This window comes from Pezoporus wallicus, unplaced genomic scaffold (genome assembly GCF_028554395.1).
Source record: "Pezoporus wallicus isolate ANWC-B61680 ecotype Strahan unplaced genomic scaffold, APGP_CSIRO_Pwel_v1 contig_5785, whole genome shotgun sequence".
NCBI lineage: Eukaryota > Metazoa > Chordata > Aves > Psittaciformes > Psittacidae > Pezoporus > Pezoporus wallicus.
In genome coordinates, this window is record NW_026641150.1 from 2,362,307 (window position 1) to 2,385,535 (window position 23,229).

Consider the following 23,229-nt stretch of genomic DNA (forward strand, 5'->3'; position numbering starts at 1 on the left):
AAAGTAAACCTAGACATTTGTATGCCTAAGAAAAAAAGTGTTTTCATTTTTACAGCTATTGGAGCTTTAGGTATTACATGAAGGGGCACTGGATAGCACTTTGGATCTGTCCCCGATGGGATAACAGGTGAAATCCTCATCCAGTGTACAGATTCAAGGAGCTTAGTGATCACCACCTCCTTGGGGTGCCACCCAAAACCTCTTTATATGCCTCAAGCTACAAGGAAAAATTTCACACCCACAGCTGCTCTTTGCTGGAAGAGACAAGGCCTATGGCTACTGCTGCCACTCATCTGCAGCGGAGGCAGGAAATAATGTTGTACACTGGAGTTTCAAGTGATAGGTCTTGAAATGTTTTGGATTGCTGGTGGAAAACTCTGGCACCTCTATGAGAAAAAACATGGGAAATGGTAAATTTTGAAAGGAAATTAATATGACTGTGCAACGTGGAGTCAAACCCCATGACTAGGATCAGGATTACTCAGTTCTTTGCTCTTCTTCAGCAGAAATGCCTAGGATATAGAAAGTGGAAATAAAATTTAGGCATTCCCTATAGAAGAGTTAAACTGGTAGGAAATTAATTCTGAAATTAAATGAAGCAAGAGCAAATGCAGGAAATACCTTCAGCAGCCAGTTTGGCTTCACACCACTCAGTGGGAACAATTTCATCTTCAGGTAGGCTCCTATGAGCTCAGTTTCGCTGCAGTTGTCTGACAAGGGTGAAACTGTGACCAAAGCTTGGACCAGTTCCTTTGGTTGGTAGGATACAATACAGTTGTGTTGCCATTTGCAGTAGTGTAGTCTGACAAAGATACCAGATGAGAATGTGCCCAGAAAAAATGGACAGAATGTTTTTTGGGGGTTTGTTTGGTATTTTTTTGTTGTTTTTTTTTTTTTTTTTAGTAGGTAGCTTTTACAGAAAACTGCTGCCATAAGGAGGTATTTTTATTCTCTATTACAACTAGATGGAAAACATGTAAGGTTTAAGTTTTCACATCAGATTGTGAGATGGTGATTTTGAAGGGATTGTACTGAATTGTGTGCTGTGGGAATCATCTCACTGTAAATGCTGTACTGAATTCCTCTGAAAGTGGTTTCACATGAAACATTTCAACTTTATATATTAAGGGTGACATTTCTTAGAGGACTGTAATATTTTGTTAGAGACTATAATTTCTAATTGAACCCATAGAGCCATGCTAGATAAATGGTCGAAGTCTCAGTTTTCAAAAAATAGCACCATAAGCTTTTGAAGATAAGATTAGTATTAAGATAATGTTTTTCTCATGTTGTCATCAGTGGAGGAATTCCCCTCTAATATCCTCAACAGAGTTGTTTCCTTTAACCATGCTAGGATGGAACTGGGTTTCAGATCATTATCTATGCTGCTTCTCTTCTCAGCTAAAGAGTAGATAAATTGCAATGTGAGCTACTGCCTATAGCAGAGTAAGCATAGAGGTTACAGCATGACCACACCCTACATGAGTCATTTGTGATGAGCTGGGGGTAGATCAGCCTTTCTATTCACTCCTGTTAAAAGTATCTCATTTCTCCCTCTGGTTATTCTCTAATCCAGGCCTTTGCTGCCTTCTGGTGCCCTCCTGACCCTCAGGACCCACTATAATTTTTATTATGCGTCCGGAAGATAGCAGGTGCCCTTTTTCCCCAGCAGCAGCAATTCTTCTTGGGGAAATCCCTTCCATCCTAATACACATAAATGGTCCAGCCAGTGTGTCGTTAGGGCACGGAGTTGTCTGAAAAACCAGATACACTTTCTTGCCGTGTATATTCCAAGAAGGTGAGACCCTGTAAAAGATTAGATACTACTGACCAAAGATGGTATCATGACATTTATGACATGATAATATATCATTTATGACATGTATATGTATAATATGTATATTATGCATATTATAATATGTATGACATGATATACTGTTGTAATATGATTACATATTGTAACATGTATGACATATTATACATATACTTACATACATATACATGTTGGTCAGTATAAAGGTCACTGTGTGGATAAAGTGCTTGGCATACTTTTCCCATAAAACTAAGAACCTGGCTTCATACAGCAGAAGACTAGCACTTCTAAATGTTATTTGGGGTCCAAGTAACTTGTTGTTCTTTTGTTTGATTTATCACTCATACAATTCTGTAACACATAAATGGAGATCACAAGCCCATGAAGTCAATGGCAGAGCTCCCACAAGCGTGGTGTGCCCAGCTCTTGCTGGCTCTGTGGCAACTTTTAGTGACCAAACACTGCTTCCTGAACCATGTTAGCTTTGCATACATTTCTTCTGACTTGATGTATCTCAGATCTTTCAGTTTCTTCCCACCAGGGAAATCGAAACAAAACGAGAGGATGTTACTTTCAAATTCAGAAGAAGTCCGTTAGAAAAAAAAGAATAAAAGATAAACAAAGACTATTTTAAAGCGTTATCTACTATTGTCTTTTGAAGACGTTAAAGTTTTGCCAGTGGATTTTCAAATTTCTGTGGAGAAGGGGGAGTCAGGGCCACATCCTCCTGATCTGGTGCGAGGGAGTGCTGATTTTGAACTGTCATAAGTGGCATTTTGTGAAGTTAATCCACAATGCTTGAGCTAAGTCACCCGCCATGAATCTAGCAATGGGTTTTACATTACCACATTACCATAACATCTGACCATCTGCAGTGCAAAATCAATAGCAAAGTCCCCGGTGGATTTCATAGAGTTTCTGGCATTTATTCTTTTTCAGACTCAATTCTGCAGAGCTGAGCTTTTTTTTGGATTTGGCGCCATAAGTTCTGCTCATTTCCTTTATGGAAAGGGAGGGGGGCTGGTAGGATTTTATGTGGCAGAAGGGATTGCCAGAGCTGTGTCAGTTTTATAGCAGAAAGGCTTTTTCAGGAGGTTGATGTTGCCTTTTTCTCTGTCTCACAAGAAACATCCCCAGCAGTTGATGGTATCTCAGCTGACTCTTGCTTCACTTGCTGTGTACATGAGGCTATGAGGGCCTTGATGTCCAACTATCCAGGGGCCTGCTTTGATTATAAACATGTGCAGGGTAAACTGTGTTTTGGGAATGTTATTTAGGTAGAGCAAATGGCTGCTGAGGAACTGGGGATTTAAAATGAGAGAATTTATAGTGCTTAGCTTGACTCAGCATCCTGAAATGCTGGTAGACCTGAGATCCTTTTGATCTTAAAGGCCAAGATCAACCTAGTGGCAAACCTGCAGCATCCAAACCTTCCCAACCAATCTTCAGTGCTTCCCTACTGAAGCCTGGCATAGAAAGATATATAAGCTTCAGTTTCTCGCTGGTTTTGCCTCTGCTGTGCAAGTTCTGATGGATGTACATCCCCTGCAGACCATGTTAATGAGCCTCTAGTTCACTAGGCTTTATGGCCAAGACATGGTGCTGTAAAACTTGGCTGAATCCAAGTCCAGCTCTTTGGTAAGAAGGAACCCTGGAAAAATTAACTTTTTTTCCCCACCTCCCCTGGAGGTTGTGTTGTATATGAAACTCTGTTAGACCAGCCTTTATGCTCTGTTCAGCAGTGTAACAAGCTGGGGACAAAAGCAGAAACATATGGCCAAGTACTGAGAAAGCTTTTACTTCTGACAGTGCATATATCTCTTCCTTCAGATATATCACGAAGAAAAACTGCTAAAGTGCCAGTTATGCTGCATACAATTATTTGCAGATTGAGTGTCAGGATTCTTTTCTTTTTAAACAAGAACCGTTTTTAATAGTTCAGGGTTAGATATCTACAGCTATCCAAGCTGGAAGGATGCATTCCTGTGACATGCTCCATTTTTCTCTCACAACTCTATACTCTTGCCACTGCTTGGGAGAAGGACCAGAGAGGGAAGGAGATAATAGCTTCAGAGAATCATAGAATGATTTGGGTCAGAAGGGACCTTAAAGCTCATCCAGTTCCAATCCCCCTGCCATGGTCAGGGACAATTTCCACTAGACCCAAGTTGGTCCAAGCCCCGTCCAACCTGCCCTTGAACACTTCTAATGATGGGGAAGCCACAGCTTCTTTGGGCAACCTGCTCCAGTGCCTCACTGCCCTCACAGTAGAGAATTTCTTCCTAATATCTAATCTAAATCTGTCATCTTTCAGTTTAAAGCTATTCCCCCTTGTCCTGTCACTACATGCTCTTATAAATGGTCCCTCTCCAGTTTTCTTGTAGACCCTCTTTTTAGGTACTGGAAGGCTGCTATAAGGCCTGTATACTAATAAGCTATAAATAGAGGCTTTGTAGAAATTGGCTTCTGTCACTGAAAAGAAGGAGAGAAAAAGGCCCTGTGCATCCAGATCACACATCTTGGAAGACAATAACTGGGACTGCAAAAATATGAGGAACAGATGAGATCAAGGGCTAAAAATGTCAGAATTTGTTAAAATACCTGTTGCTGTTTTATATCCTGCTATAGTCAGGAACTATGAAGCAGACGTCCTCAAACATGGGACTTAGATTTGCTACTTATAACAAAAAGGAGTTTGAAATTACCTAAAATTTCTCTTTCCTAAAGTTTTTGTTTTAGGAAACTTTCTTAAAGTTTCACTTCCTATCAGAGTCAATAAAATATTTGCAAAGCAACAGAGTGTAGTTGGTGCTGAGCACAGTTTAATACTCTCCCTGAAGGGCAGTTGCAAAAAAAACTAATCGAGTCAACAAAAAAAGAAAAACCAACCCCCAAACACCAAGAAAAGGCTGGGGATGTGTCCTCTTTTTGTCACTTGAGATCTCACCATTTCTTGTCTTGGTAGGTAGCCGGTGACAGTGGGTCTTCCCAGTCAGTTGCATCTGTACATCCAAAAATAGCAGAGAAAGATCCGTGAGCTGCCACCTGGGGGGGGGTGGGGGGGGGGGGGGAAGCAATGCAGCACCACCTTCAGCTGGCCACCCCCTTTCTTTCCGAGTCTTTTCCACCTGCACAGCAGACATGGCTCAATTGCTCATGGACTTGCCTTCAAGCCATGGTTGTTTATGGTCTGGCGCACCCATGTGAGCCAAGGCCGGCATGAAATCTGGCAGTGTGAAACTGGATTCACAAAGTGTTCAGTTGTGCCAGCTGCAGGAGGGCAGCAATTGCCAAGAGAAGGGCAGAGAACACAGCTCAGGGCAGCAACTATCTCAGCTGTCACCGTTTAATTCATCACCAAGTCTGAGTGTCAGCACCCTCCAAGAGAGACAAAAGCAGAACCCTGTATCCAAGCATTGCGGGGCGCAGATTTATTCCATTACATTCAAATGATTCCCCATGATGAGCCTTGTCTCTTTAGATTTTCCATAGAGAAAAAGCATGTGCTAACATACTGCCAGTTGGAGGGGTATAGTTTTGTGTGCATATGTAGATCTAGTTGGTTTCTTTGGGATGTAAAATTAAAATGAAGAAGCCATTGTTCTTCCCTTGCTCTCAATTTTCAAAAATTACCAGCTCTCATAAGCACACCAAAACAGATAACAGATAGCACTGGCTAGCAACAAGGAAACCTAGATGCAAATACAGTACTGTATATGAAGAACATCTCTGATGTGGCAGGGTTATGTTTTCTATCATGGTTTCTAACTAGTTGTGAAAAACTAGCAGTTTGTGGTATTTAATTGCATGTGAAAGGTGCAAATGATTCAGCTGGTGACCAAATGACAAATTTACTAATAAATAAATAAATAAATGACCATACAGCGGATCGAACCACTTTCCACCGAAGTCAACAGGACACCTTCCAATAATGTCAGCAGCTAGCTGAATGGGACCTGCATGCCTATTCCTGATTTTTATCCGAGGTCCAGATGCACACAGGCTGCACTAACAAAAGAGAAGCAGAAGATGCTTGTCCATGAATGCTTTGCTGACTCAAGCAAGGAGCCACTGTTTTTTCACAAACATCAAAATTGTGCATCATGCAGGTTCCCTCAGAGTAGGCAGCAAGTCCAGCACATCAGCCACATGGCTCCCAAGCATCCCCTGTGCCCTTGCTCCCCACAACCTGGAGGTCTTCACAATGAACCAGGAGCCACAGATGAGCTGAACTGCAGGTTTTTGTCTGTAGCTGTGCGGTGCAGGTCTCCCAGAGCTTGTATAAGGTTGTTTTTAATTTAACTGAGGTGAAAGACTAAACAAACAAACATAATCTCTGCTGTGAATATCTCTGTACGGGGAAACACCAGGAGCACTTTGAGGAGGCAGTGAATGGTGCCCTTGGGGGTAAAGCACATGGGTGAGGCACGTCCACATGTAGATGAGACATCTGGCTGCAGTTTGATGAGTGTACATATTTTCCACTCTCTCCTGCCCACAATGTCACCTCTGCCTCAGCTTTTAAATGCCAGCCTTCTGAGCAGGAAAAGACACTAGAAACTAAAATCCCACCAGGTTCTCTTTCCACTGAGAGTGAATCTCTCCTTGTAGTGAATGGATATTGGATCCATCACCAGGAAAGAACAATAGAGGTCTGAACAGCTGGAAAGTTGAGGTCTGATGTCTTGGTTGAGTGAGACTACAATTGTATGCTTTCTTCCTGTAGAAATGGGTGCGTGCCAAATCTCCAGTGTAACACAGAGCACTTGCTTCTTATGCTGCAGAGCCCTAAGATATCAGGCCTTCTATGTAAAGCAACAGACAGACAAATGCACTCAAAATGACAAAATGATTTCAAATATTTACTCTCTTTGCTTCTACCTTCAGTGCTTGTACAGGCAGATCCATGGCATTGAGCACTGTCTTACCTTGTAAGGTAGAAGGATGTGGTTAAATGCTTGCTTTTTTTTTCAGAAAATGAGTGTGTTGATGTGGTGCCAGTCAAATGCTGGCAGAAATTTGAGAGAGCATGTCTAGCTCACTCATTCGTTGATGCTCCACTCGTACGTGGTGTGCCCATCCCTTGCCTTTGTTGGTAAAATACCTCTTCTCTAGCCCTTCTCCCATACAACACTGAGTTTATGCCTTTAGAGAGCATCAGAACATCAACAGTTTTCCTCATCAGATGAGAAATCTACAAATTCAATTTTTCTTTGAAGTACTTAACACTCCTTTTGCGTTCAAGTAAAGCTGTCACTGAGTTCACTGAAGTTTGCCCATGCAAGAAGCGAAGGTTCTGTCCCCTTGGGAGTACGCAAGTCATTTTCTAGTAATTTGTCTGCTAAAGTGACAGATTTCCTTATTATAGCACTGAAAACAGGAACTTCACTGTCTTCTGACAGAAATGACTTTACATATTTTATGAAGCTGAGCCAAAGGCACTGCTCTTGTTAGCTGTAGTTGGTGGCTGTTAGGTTGGTCTGGACATGAGAATTATCTACTTCCCCTTCCTCTTTTTTGTTTTTGTTAATTAAGGCTTTATACCTGACTAAAATACACAGCTATATTTTTTCCTTCAGGTCATGTTATCGGAAGCTTTGAGTTGGGGGTGGGGGTAAAAAAGTTCACTTACTAAGTAAGATTAAAGCAATTAAAGGCTAAGGCTCGTATTTAATTTTCCCTCATAGATGCAATTTTTCATGCAGTGACAGCATCAAAACCTTTTCAAGTTTTATAGCTATTTCACATTTGGCAGAAACAACAGGAAACCATCTGTTGCAAAGCAGGATTATTGTAAGCATAATATTCAGTAATAAAAAAAGACTAAAAGAAAACAGTTATCTTTATGTTGTAGCTTTGAAGGTGCAAGGAGCAGGATGCTTGCATTCGCCCATCTATGCTAGCATCAGGAAAATTTTCTAGATGAGGCAACCACATAGAAAGTTGATTACTTCAGCAGAAGGAAGAAGTCCAATAGGAAATATGACTTTTGGTTTCTTCTTGTGATAGATAACTGTAAAGATGCTCGTGCAGAGGGGGCTCTATATGACTGTTTTCTGTACATTGTGACTTACATGGCAGAGCTTGTAAGTACCCACACAACTTCAAGTAGGAAAGTTGTCCTACAGAAGGCAAATAAGCTGCTCATGTTTTGAAGTTATAATTTCATGCTTGGAAGTCTTTTTTGGGCCAGGGAAATACAAATAAGCTGTGGGAATTCAGATGGCTCATACTGCTTTCTCTTCCCTAATGGCAAAGTGTGTTTGTTCTTTCTTTGGTGTGTTTTATGGGCTCTAAAGGAAACATCCAGACTGACAGCATACTCATTGGTTGAGAGTAAAAAATACCTTTCGCTGAAACTTAGTTTGTTAATGGGGGTGTCACATCCCAAGGCTGCAGTTTTAGGGGTGCTTATGGTAGCCACTGAATACCTCTGAAGACCATGATCAGTCCTGTAAAGTTGTTACAGTACTATAAGTATGCTTAAATTTCTGGTCATGTGAAAATCCTCATCGGTATGTCTGACAAAAGGAAAGAACCATTTTTTCAGGTGTGCTCTAAAATTTAGCCTGGTCTCTTCTCTCAAAATATGTTGAAATTTTGATGAGTGAATGAGAAGCAAATCAACCCATCTGTAATTTCTTTGTCACTGACAGTGTTTCACATATCAATAATCAGGCCTAGCTTTAAGATAGCATTTCACTGTGCCAAAGTCAAAATATGTCAGGGAACTGCAATATATGCTTGTTACTAATGTCTTAAATTATAGCTAGACACCCTGTTTTTCCAGTTTTCAAGACTAGTTATGAAGGCCTTTTTTTTTTTTCCAGTGCTGAGCTGATGAGACATTAAAGGTTTCTTTTTCAAATAGTTTGGCTGTTGGGTTGCTCCTTTCACTCACACCTGCCCCTTGACTTAGAAATCGTCTCCGCCTCTTCAGCATCAAACACTGAATTTACATAGGCACAAAGAGAGTGTGGAAGGCCAACAGCTCGCACCGTCATTAAGATGGGAATGCAAGAAGAACAAAGCAGCACAATGGTAAGAGAAATATCACAATACCCTACCTTTCTGCAAGGCTGACTAACCAGGGCTTTCCCACAGGAGGGAAAGGTGCTGAGGATACCGCAGGATTAGCAGATGCATGTAGGGCTGCTGGCAATGACTAAGCCGGTAACAGCAAGCGAATCGAAGTTCTAGACGTGAGTCAGGTTTTGAACTTGTTGTGGTTTGTAGCAGCTCAAAAGGCTTTGTACAGCATCACTGTATGAGTCTGTGACTGCAAAGTGATGGGCTTACAGCTGGTAGAGCCACTATCCGCTTTGGAAGGGAATGCTTGCTTCCAGCAAAATGTAGTTGAGCTCAACTCCATGCGTTGCTTGCCCACAGCACAGCCTGAGTTGTGCCTCTCACATTATTTTAATGCCTTTCCAAAGTACTCTGGCTTGTTTATTCAGTAAGTTCTTCCTAATTATATAAGCATCCCTGAAGAATTTCAGAGATGCACATTAAGAAGCATGGCAAAGTTATTTCTTAAAAAATAAGTGACAAAACCAAGAAAAAAGTGGTGGAATGATATATATGTTTACCACCTAAAACAAGTAATATTTTGTATGTATGCATGGCTTTTTCCTCTGGAATTCTAAAACATAAAAGCAAAGAAAATGAGAGGGAAGCATGGTGTCTGGGTTTGTTTTGTTCCTTCAGAATTTTCTGTTCATCCCTTTTAAAACAAACTTAGTGGAAAGACTTGAGCGGAAAGACTTGAGATGCTCCCTCAGTCCTGATGTCATGGGTGTTTTTGCTGTTTCTTTTAATAAGCTGATGATGATGTGCTTTTATTTGCTGTTGCTTGTGCCTGTGATGGAACTGCAAAAAACTTAACAGAAAAGGTACAATTGCTGCAGGAGCTGCCAAAACCGTATTAATTTAATCAAAATGAATGAAAGAGGCATTTGCTTTTCCCTTGCAAAGCCAAGTGCAAGATCTGAACAGCTCAGGCTCCACAGAAACACATACAGAAGCAAAGCTGCTATCATCTGTGGTATTTTCCTTATCATTACTGATGCTAGCTGGATTAATTTACCAAGCACTGCACACAGCCCATTGCTTAGCTTCATAGACATGTTCATTTTTTGCAGAACAGATGAAAATTCGTAATCAGTTCTGTTTAATTTCATCTGGAGTTTTCACCCTTTTTTGTATATACAGATGAAACACTCCTGTAATCACAGGAGAGCAATTAGTGATGGGTGTGTGAAAAACATGTAGAAGAGCAGGCAGTCTCTGAATCTTTGATTTCGGAGCACTCTGCGGTGAGAAGCAGATATCCTTTCTGTTAGATCATCTTTATGGACTTAATCCCAAGGAGGAACTCGGATGCTTATCAGACCTGTCACTTCACACGCTCAATCTGAAATTTAGATCTTAAGAAACCTTGCTCGCCTGCCCCTTCACCCCGAGGTATCTACATACCTTAACACCCACGTTTGCATCCACTGAGTTCCTTGCATGCCTGAACGTGTGCTTCTGGACATGCTTTACCTGGCCTGGCCTGTGCTGGGTGAACAGACTAACAGGCCACGCGGAAGTCCTGCCAATGAGAATGGTTGCACTGTCATGTTTAGCCCATGCTTTGGGAACTCAGGTGGGAGATCTGGATTCGATGTGCTCCTCAGCCTGGGGAGACTTCAGCTGTTTCTCTCACAGCAGTGCCCTCAGTCCCAGCGCTTGTGCATTCTGGAAGAGGTGTCCATCTGTCTGTCCATTCCTCCTTTTTTTAACTGTTACATTTTCCTAGGCATAAGTCACTATTTGGAGAGCAAAGTCAAAATAACGCCACTGTATGGTGGCTAGGTCACTTGCCAGGGTGTATGGAGATACAGGGTCTGGAGAATACTCAATATAAGATATATGTTCTTTTTGTCAGAGTAAGAACTAGAGCCCGGTTTCTAAACCCTGCCCAGGTGGTGCCCAATCGCTAGTTTTGGAGTCATGTGTCTGAGTGAAAAACAGAAGAAAACTCTCATGCAAAGCAGAAAAGCATCAACAGGAGGGAGCCAAACAGTCTGCAAGGGAGCCCCAGTAGCCGTGCTGCCTGGCCAGGGACCCAGAGCTATTCCCTTTCCATGGAGCCCACTCAGCCTGCCCCCAGCCACTAGCAGGAGAAAGATTCTCAAAATGATGTTCAGACAAAGGAGGATGCTTTCTGCAGACAGGCATAGGTGTTCAGTCTTGCATCGCCCCATGGGTGGTGGGATTGTAAGTGTGCATGTATGGAGAAGTGGTAGGAGGGGTTCCATAGTCTGGATTGTGGGAGGAGCCTGGAGGACTCATCGGCAAAGCCTTGCCAGGTTCCTAACTCAACCTTGCCAGGGTCATGGCCAAGGCGTATCTGCTGGTTTTTGAGGATCTCTGTTTCAAGGCGTCTCATTCGCCCCAGTCTCTGGCTGTAGCAAGGATGCTGCCACCTCCTGTGTCTTCCACAGAGCACTGAGACCATCATGGCACTGCTTCTGTTGTGAATCTGGCCTAATCCCTGCTGAAGCAGGGAGCTTTCTTAGGAAAAGTGTTCTAGAGATTAGCCCAAACTGGTTTAAATCGGGAATGGCTATGAGGCAAGTAGCTCCAGGAGCACCAGAATGGTTGAAGATTGATTTCTGATGGTTCAGTGTCTTGTGGCTGATTCCCAGATCCAGTTGAAGCTCTCCTCACTGGGACATTTGCGAAGACCTTACTGCCTTGTGCATTTGTCAGTGGCTCACTGGCAGCCTCTTCCCATGGTGAGGTGCACCAGGGAAGTCTGCTGCCTCCCTCGGGCCAGGGTAAGGGACATCACCAGAAAACTCACTCCTCTGGTACAGCCCTACTACCCTTTATTAGTTTTCCAGATAATCAATGAGGAAATCTCTTCAAGAAGCCTGAGAGGACTCATGAAGGATTTCAGGGCCTTGGGGCGACTGGTTCAGGGTTCAGGACCCCAAGTAGTGTTCTTGTCCCTCCTGTCAGTCACAATTAATGATGACAGTTACATCAGAAAAATCTTATTAATTCGTGGCTCTGTGGCTCCTTGAGGAAGGCCAAGGAGAATCTCCATCCTCTACTGGATACAAAGCTGGTGAAGGTTCTGGAGCACAAGTGTGATGAGGAATGACTGAAGAAACTTGGGGGGTTTAGTCTGGAGAAGAGAAGGCTCAAGGAAGACCTTATTGCAGCCTTTCAGTACTTAAAAGGGGCCTATAAGAAAGACATGTAGAGACTTTTTAGCAGGGCCTGTTGCAACAGGATGAGGGGCAGTGGTTTTAAACTAAATGGTTGTGAACTAAGAGAGGGGAAAGTCATGATGGACAGGAGGAAAAAGTCCTTTACAATGAGGTTGGTACAATACTGGCACAGATTGCCCAGAGGGGCGGTGGATGCACCATTCTTGGAGACATTCAAGGTCAGGCTGGATGTGGTTCTGAGAAGCCTGGTCTAGTTGAAGACGTCCCTGCTCATTGCAGGAGGTTGGACTAGATGAGCTTTGAAGGTCCCTTCCAATCCAAACTATTATGTGATTGTGTGATTTCTCCCTGTGCTGTCCCTGTGGGAAGGACTGCTGGGGAGAGGAGCTAGGGAGTATGGGTAAGCTGGGGGGTGGGTGGGAAATTGCATCATGGCCACACAAGCACCATTTGCTTTGGAATCCACTTAAAAAAGCAGCCCCCCCTTGCAAATATCCAATAACCTGGTGGTTTTGGCACTCTCTTGAGAGATAGGAGTTGGAAGTTCAGCTCCCTGTTCCAAACAAAACAGAGGGAGTATTTGGTGTTCCATTTACTTACAGTGTGTCATACTGCTCCACTAATAAACTGACCTGTGGAAACCTCTGAAACCCCTCTGAAACGTGCTAGCCATACACTGTATTCACCCTTTAGTGCTTACTAAGCAGAGTAGCAATGCTTTTTAATCTGTTCAAGAACAGCTATTCAGAGTGCAAGTAGAGAGCGCAGCAGAGATTTAGGAGTAAGATGTTGCAGGGGCCAACTTCAGTGAAGGAGTAATAGGTGGTATGAATGTGGTCATCTTAGGTTTTCATTTGCAGGCTTTTGAGTGGCATTGAAATAAGAACACTCGACAGGAACTATAATATTTTCTGAACAGCAAAGGCAGACTTCAAAAGTACACTTTTATTGTAGACTATTTGGGGTTTATTTAGGAGACTGCTAACTGTGGTAATACTCTTTTCTCTTAGTAGGCCTGATTTCAACTCTGATGCTGCTCCATGAATGGGGGCAGCATGAACTGCTCTTTATGTTCTGAAGACCAAAGTTATTCCCTTTTGGAGGAGTTTGTTTTATTAGGTACATAAATTAGGGAGAAACATTTTGTAGCTCCGTGTAGAGCTTTGGCTTCTTCCTACAAGAAGAATATATGTGCAGGAGATAAACAGGACCTCAGGGATTCAGGTGGGGAGCTTTAGATATAAAACAGTCTGAGTGAGGAAAATACAAAGAACTGGCTCTACACAAGCAGGGAAACTCAGTCATTGTTTCCTTAAGGGTTTAAAATTACATCACCTTGAGGTGCCAAGAGATGGGGTAGTCTTCTAGCTATTTTTTTTTGTAACAGATTTTTATACCCAGCGTGTCATACCTGACAACAAAAAAGAAATGGTTTTAATTCACATATAATGTACGTGGGTTTGGGTCACTTTTCATTACAAGCGATGAACACAGGTTTCTAGTAACAAACAAAAATACTACCCTTTCTGTCTCAAAGCTGGTGGGTCAAGCTTTGGTGTAATTAAGCATAACATAAAAAAACCTCCTCTGTCAATACCATCATTTATCATGAAAGGACGAGCTTTCTGTAATGCATGGTTTGAATTAACCGTCACTTGAAGTTGAGATGCTGAATACACATCTGGCACCTAGGCACATACAGGTGTTTTTGGAGAAGTTTTAGAAAGCAAAGTCAAGTCAGCCAAAAACTGACTCCGAAAGCAACCTGAGCCCACATGTGAACACAAGCACTTGTTATCCATTGAAAGCTTTTTCCTCTAAACAAGTTTCCTGCTTGCATCCTTTTTTTGAGAAGAATTAGCTTTCACTGTTCACCATTTAAAGCACATCACTAAAACATGCCCCCAGGTCTTTGCACAGTGTGACATTTTAGACAAGCTGTAAAAGAAATGTAGCTTCTCAGTTGCTGTTGTGCACTTGATAGTTGTATCCTACAGAAATGCTGTTTCTATAACCCTTTACTTACTTCAAGCAGAAAGCCGTGGAAATAAATCATTTTCTATTATAGAGTTTTGCTATAGAATACATTGCTGCAGTTATAAGCATGATTTTCCCACAGCTTACACACAGCAGTGCCTTTAGTCAGACTACCTTCTAAAAGCTACCCCAGACCTTTGGAGAGGAGTGGGTACGCCAGGAGGCAGGAAGGGGCTCTTGTCAAAGCCCTCACCAAGTCACAAACAAGACTGTAAGATGATCTTGACACTACCTACCGCTTTGCAGACAGACTGATGGCACATGATGCCACCAATGGGCCCCAGGCAGGTGAGGGTGAGTTGTCTGGGGTTTCCCTTCAGATGAAGTTTTTCCGATGCAGAGGCAGCACTTGCCCAGTATGTCTTTGCCACCTTCAGGGAGCTGAACTGCTACAGAGAAAGGCTGCATAAGGGGAGCAGGTAGAGCAGAGGGCTGGGACTTCACTACAAGTGATGGTTGAAGGAAAGGATGCTCAAATCCTCTTTGGGCTCCCAGGTGTGTGAAAAGCACGGGGCGCATGAGCAGTGGCTATGGCAACATGGGGTGCAGGCAGGGGGAAGGGGTACCTGCTGCTTTCCAGTGTTGTGCTGCTGCAGCTGGAGCAGAGTGAGGAAAGGTGGCGAAAGGGGTAATGCAGAGTTAAAGGGGAGTTATTGGCGCCACAAAGCATTTGTGTTGAGGAAGAAATACAATGCAAAGGATTGAATGGAGCCAGAAATAACAAATGTTTGGAGAACAACGAGAAAGATGATGACTTTCTGCGGGCTCGAGAAGGAATTGCTGGGGAATACAGGGCATTTGCTGCCTAATTCATTGCTGCTGGTCTCATTAGGCCAGAAGGGCCTGATAGTGCCTGTAACTGCTTCTTGAAAATTGCAACTTAACACCCAGGCAGCAGTGGAGCAGCTGCCTAGAGCCACGTTTCCGCCTAGAGCACATTTCTGTTTCCTTCTCCTGCGGCTCCCTGTGCGATAGGGCAAGCTGAACTGGCCTTGCTTATGCTTCTTTTCTTCCTTTAGTTTTTGTCCAAAGCTGTGTTTTGTTTATTGCATTTGACTTTGGGTTCAAGCAGCATTCTGTAGTGCTGTCGAGAGCTGAAATGTCGGAATGAAATACTGAATGTATTTCCTCAGATACTTGGCATTGGAAATTATGGAGGCTCCAGGCTAAGCGTCCGCAATGGATTCCTGTGATTGCTGTCGTGGTGCCATGCTCCATTTTTCAATACATTTGCCATGGGTTGATGTAACTGATTTCTCTGAGAACCTCCTGCTGACACCAGATAGGAGACATCATCCCCTAGGGAAAAAAAACCAAACAAGCAACAAACACCCCACAGGAAGAAAACAAAGGTATAAATGGTAAATCTTTCAGATGTGAAAATAGAACAAGATACCTGTGGCCAAGCTGAGATTGATGCTGCAGCTTCACAGGGAGTTGTGTCAGTTTAGCTCGAGTGTAGATATGTCTTCTCCCATCCTAGGTGCGTAGATGTTGAACATGTTGTACAGGCTCTCTTCCCACCCTCCCTTTTGCCCTATTTTAAATCTGCTGCAAACTTAACACTGCTTTATCCAGATTTGTAACAGCATGAGGTTTATGTGCTAGCTGGGACATGCAAGTACCTGGAGTCCTAGAAATGCTCATAATTTGCATTCTTAATAAAATATAATTTAAAATCCTAAATATAGAAAGAGCTCTATAACAGAAATGGATTAAACCAGCTCCTTTTTCCCAGAGCTCAACATCCCAAATATCCCTGTGAGGCCAGAAATCTTGGAAGAAGCCCCATAAAGGCCTGGCTCTGAACTGCTTGAAACAGAGAATCAGAAATCCAAATCTAGAGCTTTCTGTTGGGTTAAATCCAGAACATGCTGATGGGTCCTCCCCAGTGGGAAACCAGTCCGTGATGCTAGAACAGCCCTTAAGGATCCTTAGTTTTGTTTCTAATCCAATATGCTTTCTGGTCCCAGGATCAAAGATAGGTGTTATAAATGTTCAAGAAGGGCAAGTTTTTCCAATTTTAAGCTTTATACTAACCACCTGTACTGTAATTTTTCTGCCTTCTTTTCAGTGTAATTTCAGAATAGCTCCTCACAAATATTTTTGAGTGCCATGGATTAATGCAGCATTATTCCAAATGCTATGGTAATTCTTCACCCTGGAAAATCTTCCTTAACTGGTTCTGCACCGTGAAGGGCATCCCCATTACACCCCAAATTTTATTGGGCCTTTGAGCAATATGATGATACAGACAATAAATATCTTTGCAAATTGCCATATGTTATTCTTTCTGTATGACACACATTTTCTGATCATGTTGTTTCAAAGCCTTTGATAATTAGCACAACGCCTGCTAATGGTACAGTTTCAGCAGCCTGAGTTCTGGGATATTCAGTTGTGTTTCTCTACATCCTAACACTGTCCTGAGCACTCTCTTCTTTTCCTCCTATCATTTGTTTTCTATACATCAGTGCTCTATGCCTTTGCTTCCCATCAGACAGGTTTGGTGTGAAATTAAGTGCTTACTACCAAGGGCTTTCTTCCAGAGGGATTTAAGAGGCTGAATAAAAGTGTCTAACCACAGCTTGCTTAGAGAGAGGATGGGTATGACTAAAATGAGGAAAACAGGCTTGTTTCAGAAAACATGGGGATGACACGAGCTGATGTCACAGTCCTTCTCATCGTCTCCCACCAAGTCAAAAATCTCCTTTTGGCCTTTCATAAGCAGCCGACATGCTCCTGCTTCCCTGGCAGTGGTGATGGCTTAGACATCACTCCTGGCACTTTGTCCTGCATCCTGGCTGCCGAAGGAGAAAGGAGGCTGTGCCTGCAAGGGTGGTCAACCCCATTTCGCACATGACCTCATGCCACAGACTGTTGTCCATCACAGGCTCCTTCCCTGGGCACACCCCCGTGAGCTCCTTTGAGCCTGTCTGTTTTTCCCTCCACCCACTACCTGCATCAGGGGGGTTGATTTTTATTTTTCTCCTTTTTTTTTCCCACCTCAAAGTGATAGCAATTCCTGGTGCATTTATCTTAGATGATGTGGTCGTTGTAAGATGAAGTACCTGCAGCAGCCAGTCTGCGGTTGATTTGAACACAGGCGAGTCTCAACAATGAGCTTAAAGGAGGGTGTCAGGTATAAATCTTGTCTTCAAACAGCCAGAGTGCATTCCAGACTTCAGAGACACCTCTTTGTGTGGAAGGGTTTCTTTTTTTTATGCCTCCTTTTTCTTTTTCTTGGACCTGGAAGAGGATGAAAGTGGCGGGGTGTGTGCGTTCATTTAGGCTGATAATGAGAGTGGGGCTCACGGGCATGGCAATTTGGCAGCCTCTTCACTTCCTGTAACAGTTTAAGAAAAAAATCATCCAAGGGCTGCTTAAAGACAAACATTTTTTGTTTAACTACTGGTGGTTCATTTTCTGAACAACCCTACAATTAATCTTATTTGTGTTAAAGAGGCAGGCTGCTTTTTATAAGCTTTTCTGAGCTATAATTAATGAAGATCAAAAATGTTACAAAGACATAATATTTAACTTTTCATAGGTGCTACTACACAACATCTGCAGCAATTAGGTGAGCAAGAGAAAAATACACTGTGTTTGGTTTTTTCCCTTCAAAGTGTCTTTGTTAAGCCACTTTTTTGCACACAAGTCTTCAGTGTTTTAGAGGTGAGCATTATTTTTGGTGAGGCGACTAATCGATACTAAAACCACAACAATTTTTTAATTACACTGAGAGATAAATGTATGATTCCAAAATGTCACCAGCTAGGTCAAACTTGTGAAGACTGAGCTCATGAATTTAAGTGCAGCACTACCTGCATTGCACCGTTAAGGACCGGAAGCAAACAAGTGTGTTCATTGCTCGCAGACTGCTTTTTAAGCAAATGCATATGTGTTAGTGTTAAAACTTCAAAAGCATCGCAGCACATTCATGATTTTACATGTAAAAAATCCTGAATGTTTTGCCACTAAGAACTCCATAGCACAGATCGTCTTTTAACTGTGCTGCTTAAAACATAATTGGTTTGTAATAAGTGGTAGCTTGTTTATCTTTGGATAATTAAATGAAGAGCCACTGTGGAATGCATCACTTGAAGACACATGACAAGAAGCATGCATAGTTTTTCCTTGGCACTAGCTGCCTCCCACTCCACCAACCTTTCAGCTGCTCTAGGAAAAGGAAAAATCTGGTTTTCACTGGCCTGAAATCAAACCAGGGATGGCTCCAAGTGTGTCACTCAGATTCACAAAACAATGGCAAGCTTTGCCTTTATGTGCAAACAATGGGTGCATGACTTCATTATGCTGGGGATCACTCAGTTTCATATGCATGTGGCATTTTGCAAATGGTTTGCGAAGAGAAGCTGCAGCTGCATCCTTCCTATTGGTATCAGAACTCTTGCGGCATTGCTGAGACCAAAGTCAGCTCTGTCTTCTGTGTGATCTGGGATAGGTCTGATCTCAAACACTGTTTGAGAAACAAGCTACCCTGGTAGGATCCCAAAACCAACAGAGTCACTGTCTGATGAGTACTAAGCCATATTCAAAATGAAAGAGGACTTAATCTTTGTCCTTTGCAAACAAGCTGTGACCCAGGGATGTCCACCACACCATTGCTGTACCCTATTAAAGTTTGTGCTACCTGATGGTGAGTCCCTCTGTTTCCAGTAACAATAAACTGTGCTTCTAGAAACATAAAGGCAAATATGAGCAGAGGGTGCAGGGCGTCACTGAGCACACTGCTGTTGTGCCCCAGCACCCTGTGCCCCAGCTACTCCCTCCCAGAAAGGGAACGGTCCAGTGCTTTTGTGACTGGGGATCCTTGCATTTAACTCATGCTTTATGTCTGAAGATAGATAGGTTTGGTTTGAACAAATGTTTGCAAAACTGAATCATGGAAAGTTGCACATTCTGATTATATCATATTTATTTCTGTTCACTTTGTGACTCATAACTTTCCTAAATGTATGCAAGCAAAAAATGTCCAACAATTTCTTGTATTTATCTGAAAAGTCATCTGCCGTACACAACAGACATCTGGTCTCTAAAGCTTTCCCTCAAACACCTATCAAGGTCAAAATCCAGCAAGTTCATGGGATGCCAGGGTGCTGCTGTGCGAGGGTTTCTCTCAGAGTAGGACCAGGGTTTTGATGAGGAGGTTTGGCTTTGTGCAGATGGCCGTAGGGTCGTCAGAGGTAGCAGCAATGTGCTACCTAAGTCCTAACAAAACCAGGCACAAGCAAATGTCAACAGCTTCACCTTTTTTTCTTAACTGTAAAACTTTCATACATAAAAAAATACACACTTCCAGTACCAAATTCTGTATGTTCTTTGAATCATTTCCAGGTTTTTACATTTTAACTGAGGTGAGCCCCTCCCACAGTCCCCCTAGTTACTCATCTTCCCTTCTTTCATCTTCTTATCTTTCAGACTGTAAGATCTTTGAGGAAGAGACAGTCCTTATTTGTGTACTGTACAACACCCAGCATAGGTAACACTAAACTCAAATGTTTGCCTACACTGTAAAATAGTTGCCAAACAGTTTTAGGTGCGGCGTTGGTCAGTACACCGTTGAGATTACCTGTGCAATGACAGTTTTGCTTCACAGCTTCTTTCTTCCCTGTGCAACTTGCACCTTAATCACTGCCATCATCAGGAAAAAGTTTTGATAAAGACATTTTCAGGAAGAGCTGGAGAGGTGTTATGGTCACTGTGCTCGCACTTAACAGGCTCTGTTTGCTCAGGGAAATGAGGCATTTCCACATTTGTCTGTGCCTCTCCACCCTGTCCTCTTTTACCCTTCAGATCTCCTGTGTGAGGCCCCAGATATTTTATCCTGTGCTCAAAATGCAGGTCTGCTTTAAAGTTAGAGGAACAGTGCCTTTGATGATTTTATTTATTGTACCATATAACCCCTACATGTACGTTCAGTTTATAGGTAAATCACAGCTAGTTTGACTCTGTATGGCACTTTTTCACATGATGAGATACTTTTCTCTGGTGACCTGCAAGAGCATGAAGTCAGAAAAATAGTGCTTTCACCCTCAGTTCATGTAGGAATAAGTAATTGTGTGGGCACCAGCTACTGGAAGTTTATACCTGCTTTCTTTCCCTGACTACCATCACAACTGGAAATCAGAAAATGCTCTGCATCTTGCTTTTATGTGGTCTTAAGGATGAGATCTTTCAGTGTTGCTTTTTTTTTTCTGCCTGTGATTTTAAATGAGTAAAAGATCCTTCTGAAGAGCTGTATTCATATGCCTGCCTATGTATGCTACTGCCATTTAAGATGTGCTATGTAGGATGTTCACGTGAGGCTGGTCGGTTTGACACAGGACCCAGAGGGGACCTGCAGTCTTTTGGAGAGGCAACCTGGGGCCAGGAAGGGTGCTGTAGGACATCTCGGGTGGCACCAGGCACCTGTGTGTGGGCAGCTGTGTTGAGCCCTTGTAGAGTACAGCAACTAGAAGAATTGCTTCGGTAACACCTCCAGAAAGCTCCTGATCATCTCTCTGGTCATCAGATGACTTCTTTTGCCCCAGGTGCATTTATTCTTTCTTGCTCCCATGGTGGTTTCCAGCTCTCCAAGGAATTGCTACTTCTATGCTTGTTTCTGCATATAGTGGATTCTTAGCTTGAATATAAATATGTTTACTTTGTAACACTCTAGTAGAGTTTCAAAGTTATGAAGATACTTTTAATATCGCAAATATGAACCCATCATTGACTCTTTACAAACTTTTGAGAAAATCAGACTAAGAACAGAACACCAAAGTATTGGCTGAGGGGCAAGATCAAAGCAGGGGGTTTTGAGCTCCAGCTCCAAACACTGAACATAGGAACAGTGAGCTCATTCTTTTTTTTTTTTTTTTAAATACAAATTTCCTGTGCCTTGTGCAGCTTACCCCCATGTTTCCAAAGAAGCCTGGAACAAGATCAGGCCTGTGACATTACCGAACAAGTAATATGAGATTTACTTCAACATGCACTACAACTGTTAGATGAAGAAAATGTGCCTAACTAGTAATGCAAAGTGCTTTTTTTGTGAAGCTTAACCTATTGCAGTGTCTAGAGATTTAATCTAAAACTTTGTCCAACCCAGTGTTATCATGGAGAGGAAGATCATCAGGAATTTCAGAGAAACTTGAGCTCTTCTTTTAGTAAAACCTTGCTTCTCTCTGTACCAATTTCTTCACTAAAAATACATGACAAAGTGAAGTTAAAGTATAACTATCTGCATCTATCTGAGGCAGCTCACGGATTTGTCTCTTAGAGTGTCTCTTAGTAGGCTGGTGAGGATCAACAGACAATATTGCTTGTCAGGAATAACCACATTTAAAAGTCTAGCAGGGAATTACACCTCCTACATGCCTTCATTCCCCTGACCTCAGATTTCCAGTACTTTATAGTAACCCTCTTTGTTCGTATTACATTAAATCTGGGAAAAGCAAATTTGAGTGTGTGGTGGCATTGATCTGTAGTGATGAAGTGTTTGTAAAAAACATTATTTCCTTTACTTTGCAGTCAAAGCTAGAGACACAAGACCTGCCTTGAAACAATATTCCTGATGTTGCTGAGCCTTGGAGACCCTATGTTCTTGATAATTAACATCAGAAGGATTTAATGTCTTTTCTAAATACAAGTTTAGGCCAGCTGGTAGTTCAGAGGAAATTATATAAGGGATGTAGTCAGGCACATCTGAGGACTGTCTGTACATTGGTCTCACCACCTTAACTGCATCTTATCAGCTCCATGCTCACCACCACAGAGTTAGTTCTCCAAGCCCCTTTTACAGAGTAGTTTGCACCACTGTTAATAAGTAAAGGTTACACATAGAAAGGGGCAATCTTTTCAGCCAGTAATTTGCTCACAAACACGCACACGAACTCTGCCAACACTGTTTCTAAGCAACTGAAAACATCATTGACAAATTTAATTCTAATTCAGAGGAGAGTTTTAAACAATAAAACCGGAAAAGTCTTTGGAAAATACAAACCGATTCAAATGTAGGATTTGCTCAGTGAAATAGTTTATATATTTATTGTACTTTATCTGAGAAAATTGCTTATTTCTTTTAAGGGAAGCTAAATTATTTCCCAAAAACATGGAGAAATGTCTTTAGTCAGGTCTTCTTCATATGAGCCATTTCACCCAACCTGAACTCAGTCTTCAGTTTGACCAATAAAGATCCCTGGAAGTATCCCCTCTGCTTGTGCTGGGAAAACGTCCCCTGTTGTGGAGGCACAGGCTGCTAGACCTGGAGCAGCACCAGTGAGCTACCCCCATCCCCAAAGCAGTCATGCTTGGTCCAAAGGCTGAGGAAATTTTCCCGTCCAGAGGAAAGGAATGCTTGGCTTAATGGCTTCCCATCCTTCCTAAATGGGAAGCTACTTTCTTTTCTCACTGTAGAGCAAAAAGATGGGTGGAAAGCAGCGCAAATCATGCCACCAGAGCTTTCAGACTTAGAGTGTAGCAATTCGATGTTTGCAGTGTGAGACACAGTACATGACACCTGAAAGCAATGAGGTGTCCCACAAGGTGTCCCTGGTGCAGAGCCCTGTGGGGTGCCCCTGGGGAGGTTCTCCAACCCCCTGAGCTGCCTGTGTTGAGCAGGAGGATGAACTGCAGAGTAGCAGTCCAACCTCCTCACTGGCACGTTTGGGATACAGTGCTCGAGGGGAAATATGGGCTTCCTCAGGATTAGTGTTCAATGCCATAATGAATGGCTAATTATAGGTCTTGCAGTGAAAGAAGCAGCCCCACAGAGATCTTAAGCTACTAGAATTTAAGTAGAGCTGTTATTTCTGGGATATTATTCCCACAGGCCAAAGTGCAATTACAGTGGCATTTTATATTTCCTCACACACAAAGAAAAAAGTTAAATGAGCAAAGTGTACAGTTTTAAATTAACCTTCTTATCGAGGAGTCACACATTTAGTCACTTAGTGTTTCACCTTCTTCTTCCTCCTGGTAAGGAAGACTATGGGAAAGCCTCTGGTTTGAATCTCTGCACAGCACAAGGTAAAGGGCCTGAGCAGGTACAGCTTGGCAAGTTTGACTGGGCAAGTTTTGGGTACCTTCTTTAAAATCAGCAGAAAGCAGGATAGTGTATACCAAACAAACAAGCAAGCCCTGTGCTACCCAGTA

The 23,229-nt window shown here is 42.5% G+C and overlaps 1 protein-coding gene across 2 annotated transcripts in view; it reads left to right on the forward strand.

Moving 5' to 3' along the window:
* The window catches only part of EDAR (ectodysplasin A receptor), a 74,357-nt gene that overhangs the window by 1,221 nt on the left and 49,907 nt on the right, over positions 1-23,229 (forward strand). The window contains exon 2 of one of the 2 annotated variants that reach the window (XM_057422351.1): positions 8,754-8,854. The exons of the other annotated variant lie outside the window; for it this stretch is intronic. Within the exon in view, the coding sequence (XP_057278334.1) occupies positions 8,822-8,854 (33 nt within the window). The 5' untranslated portion in view covers positions 8,754-8,821. The remainder of the gene's footprint in view (positions 1-8,753; positions 8,855-23,229) is intronic. 2 annotated transcript variants of the gene reach the window in all.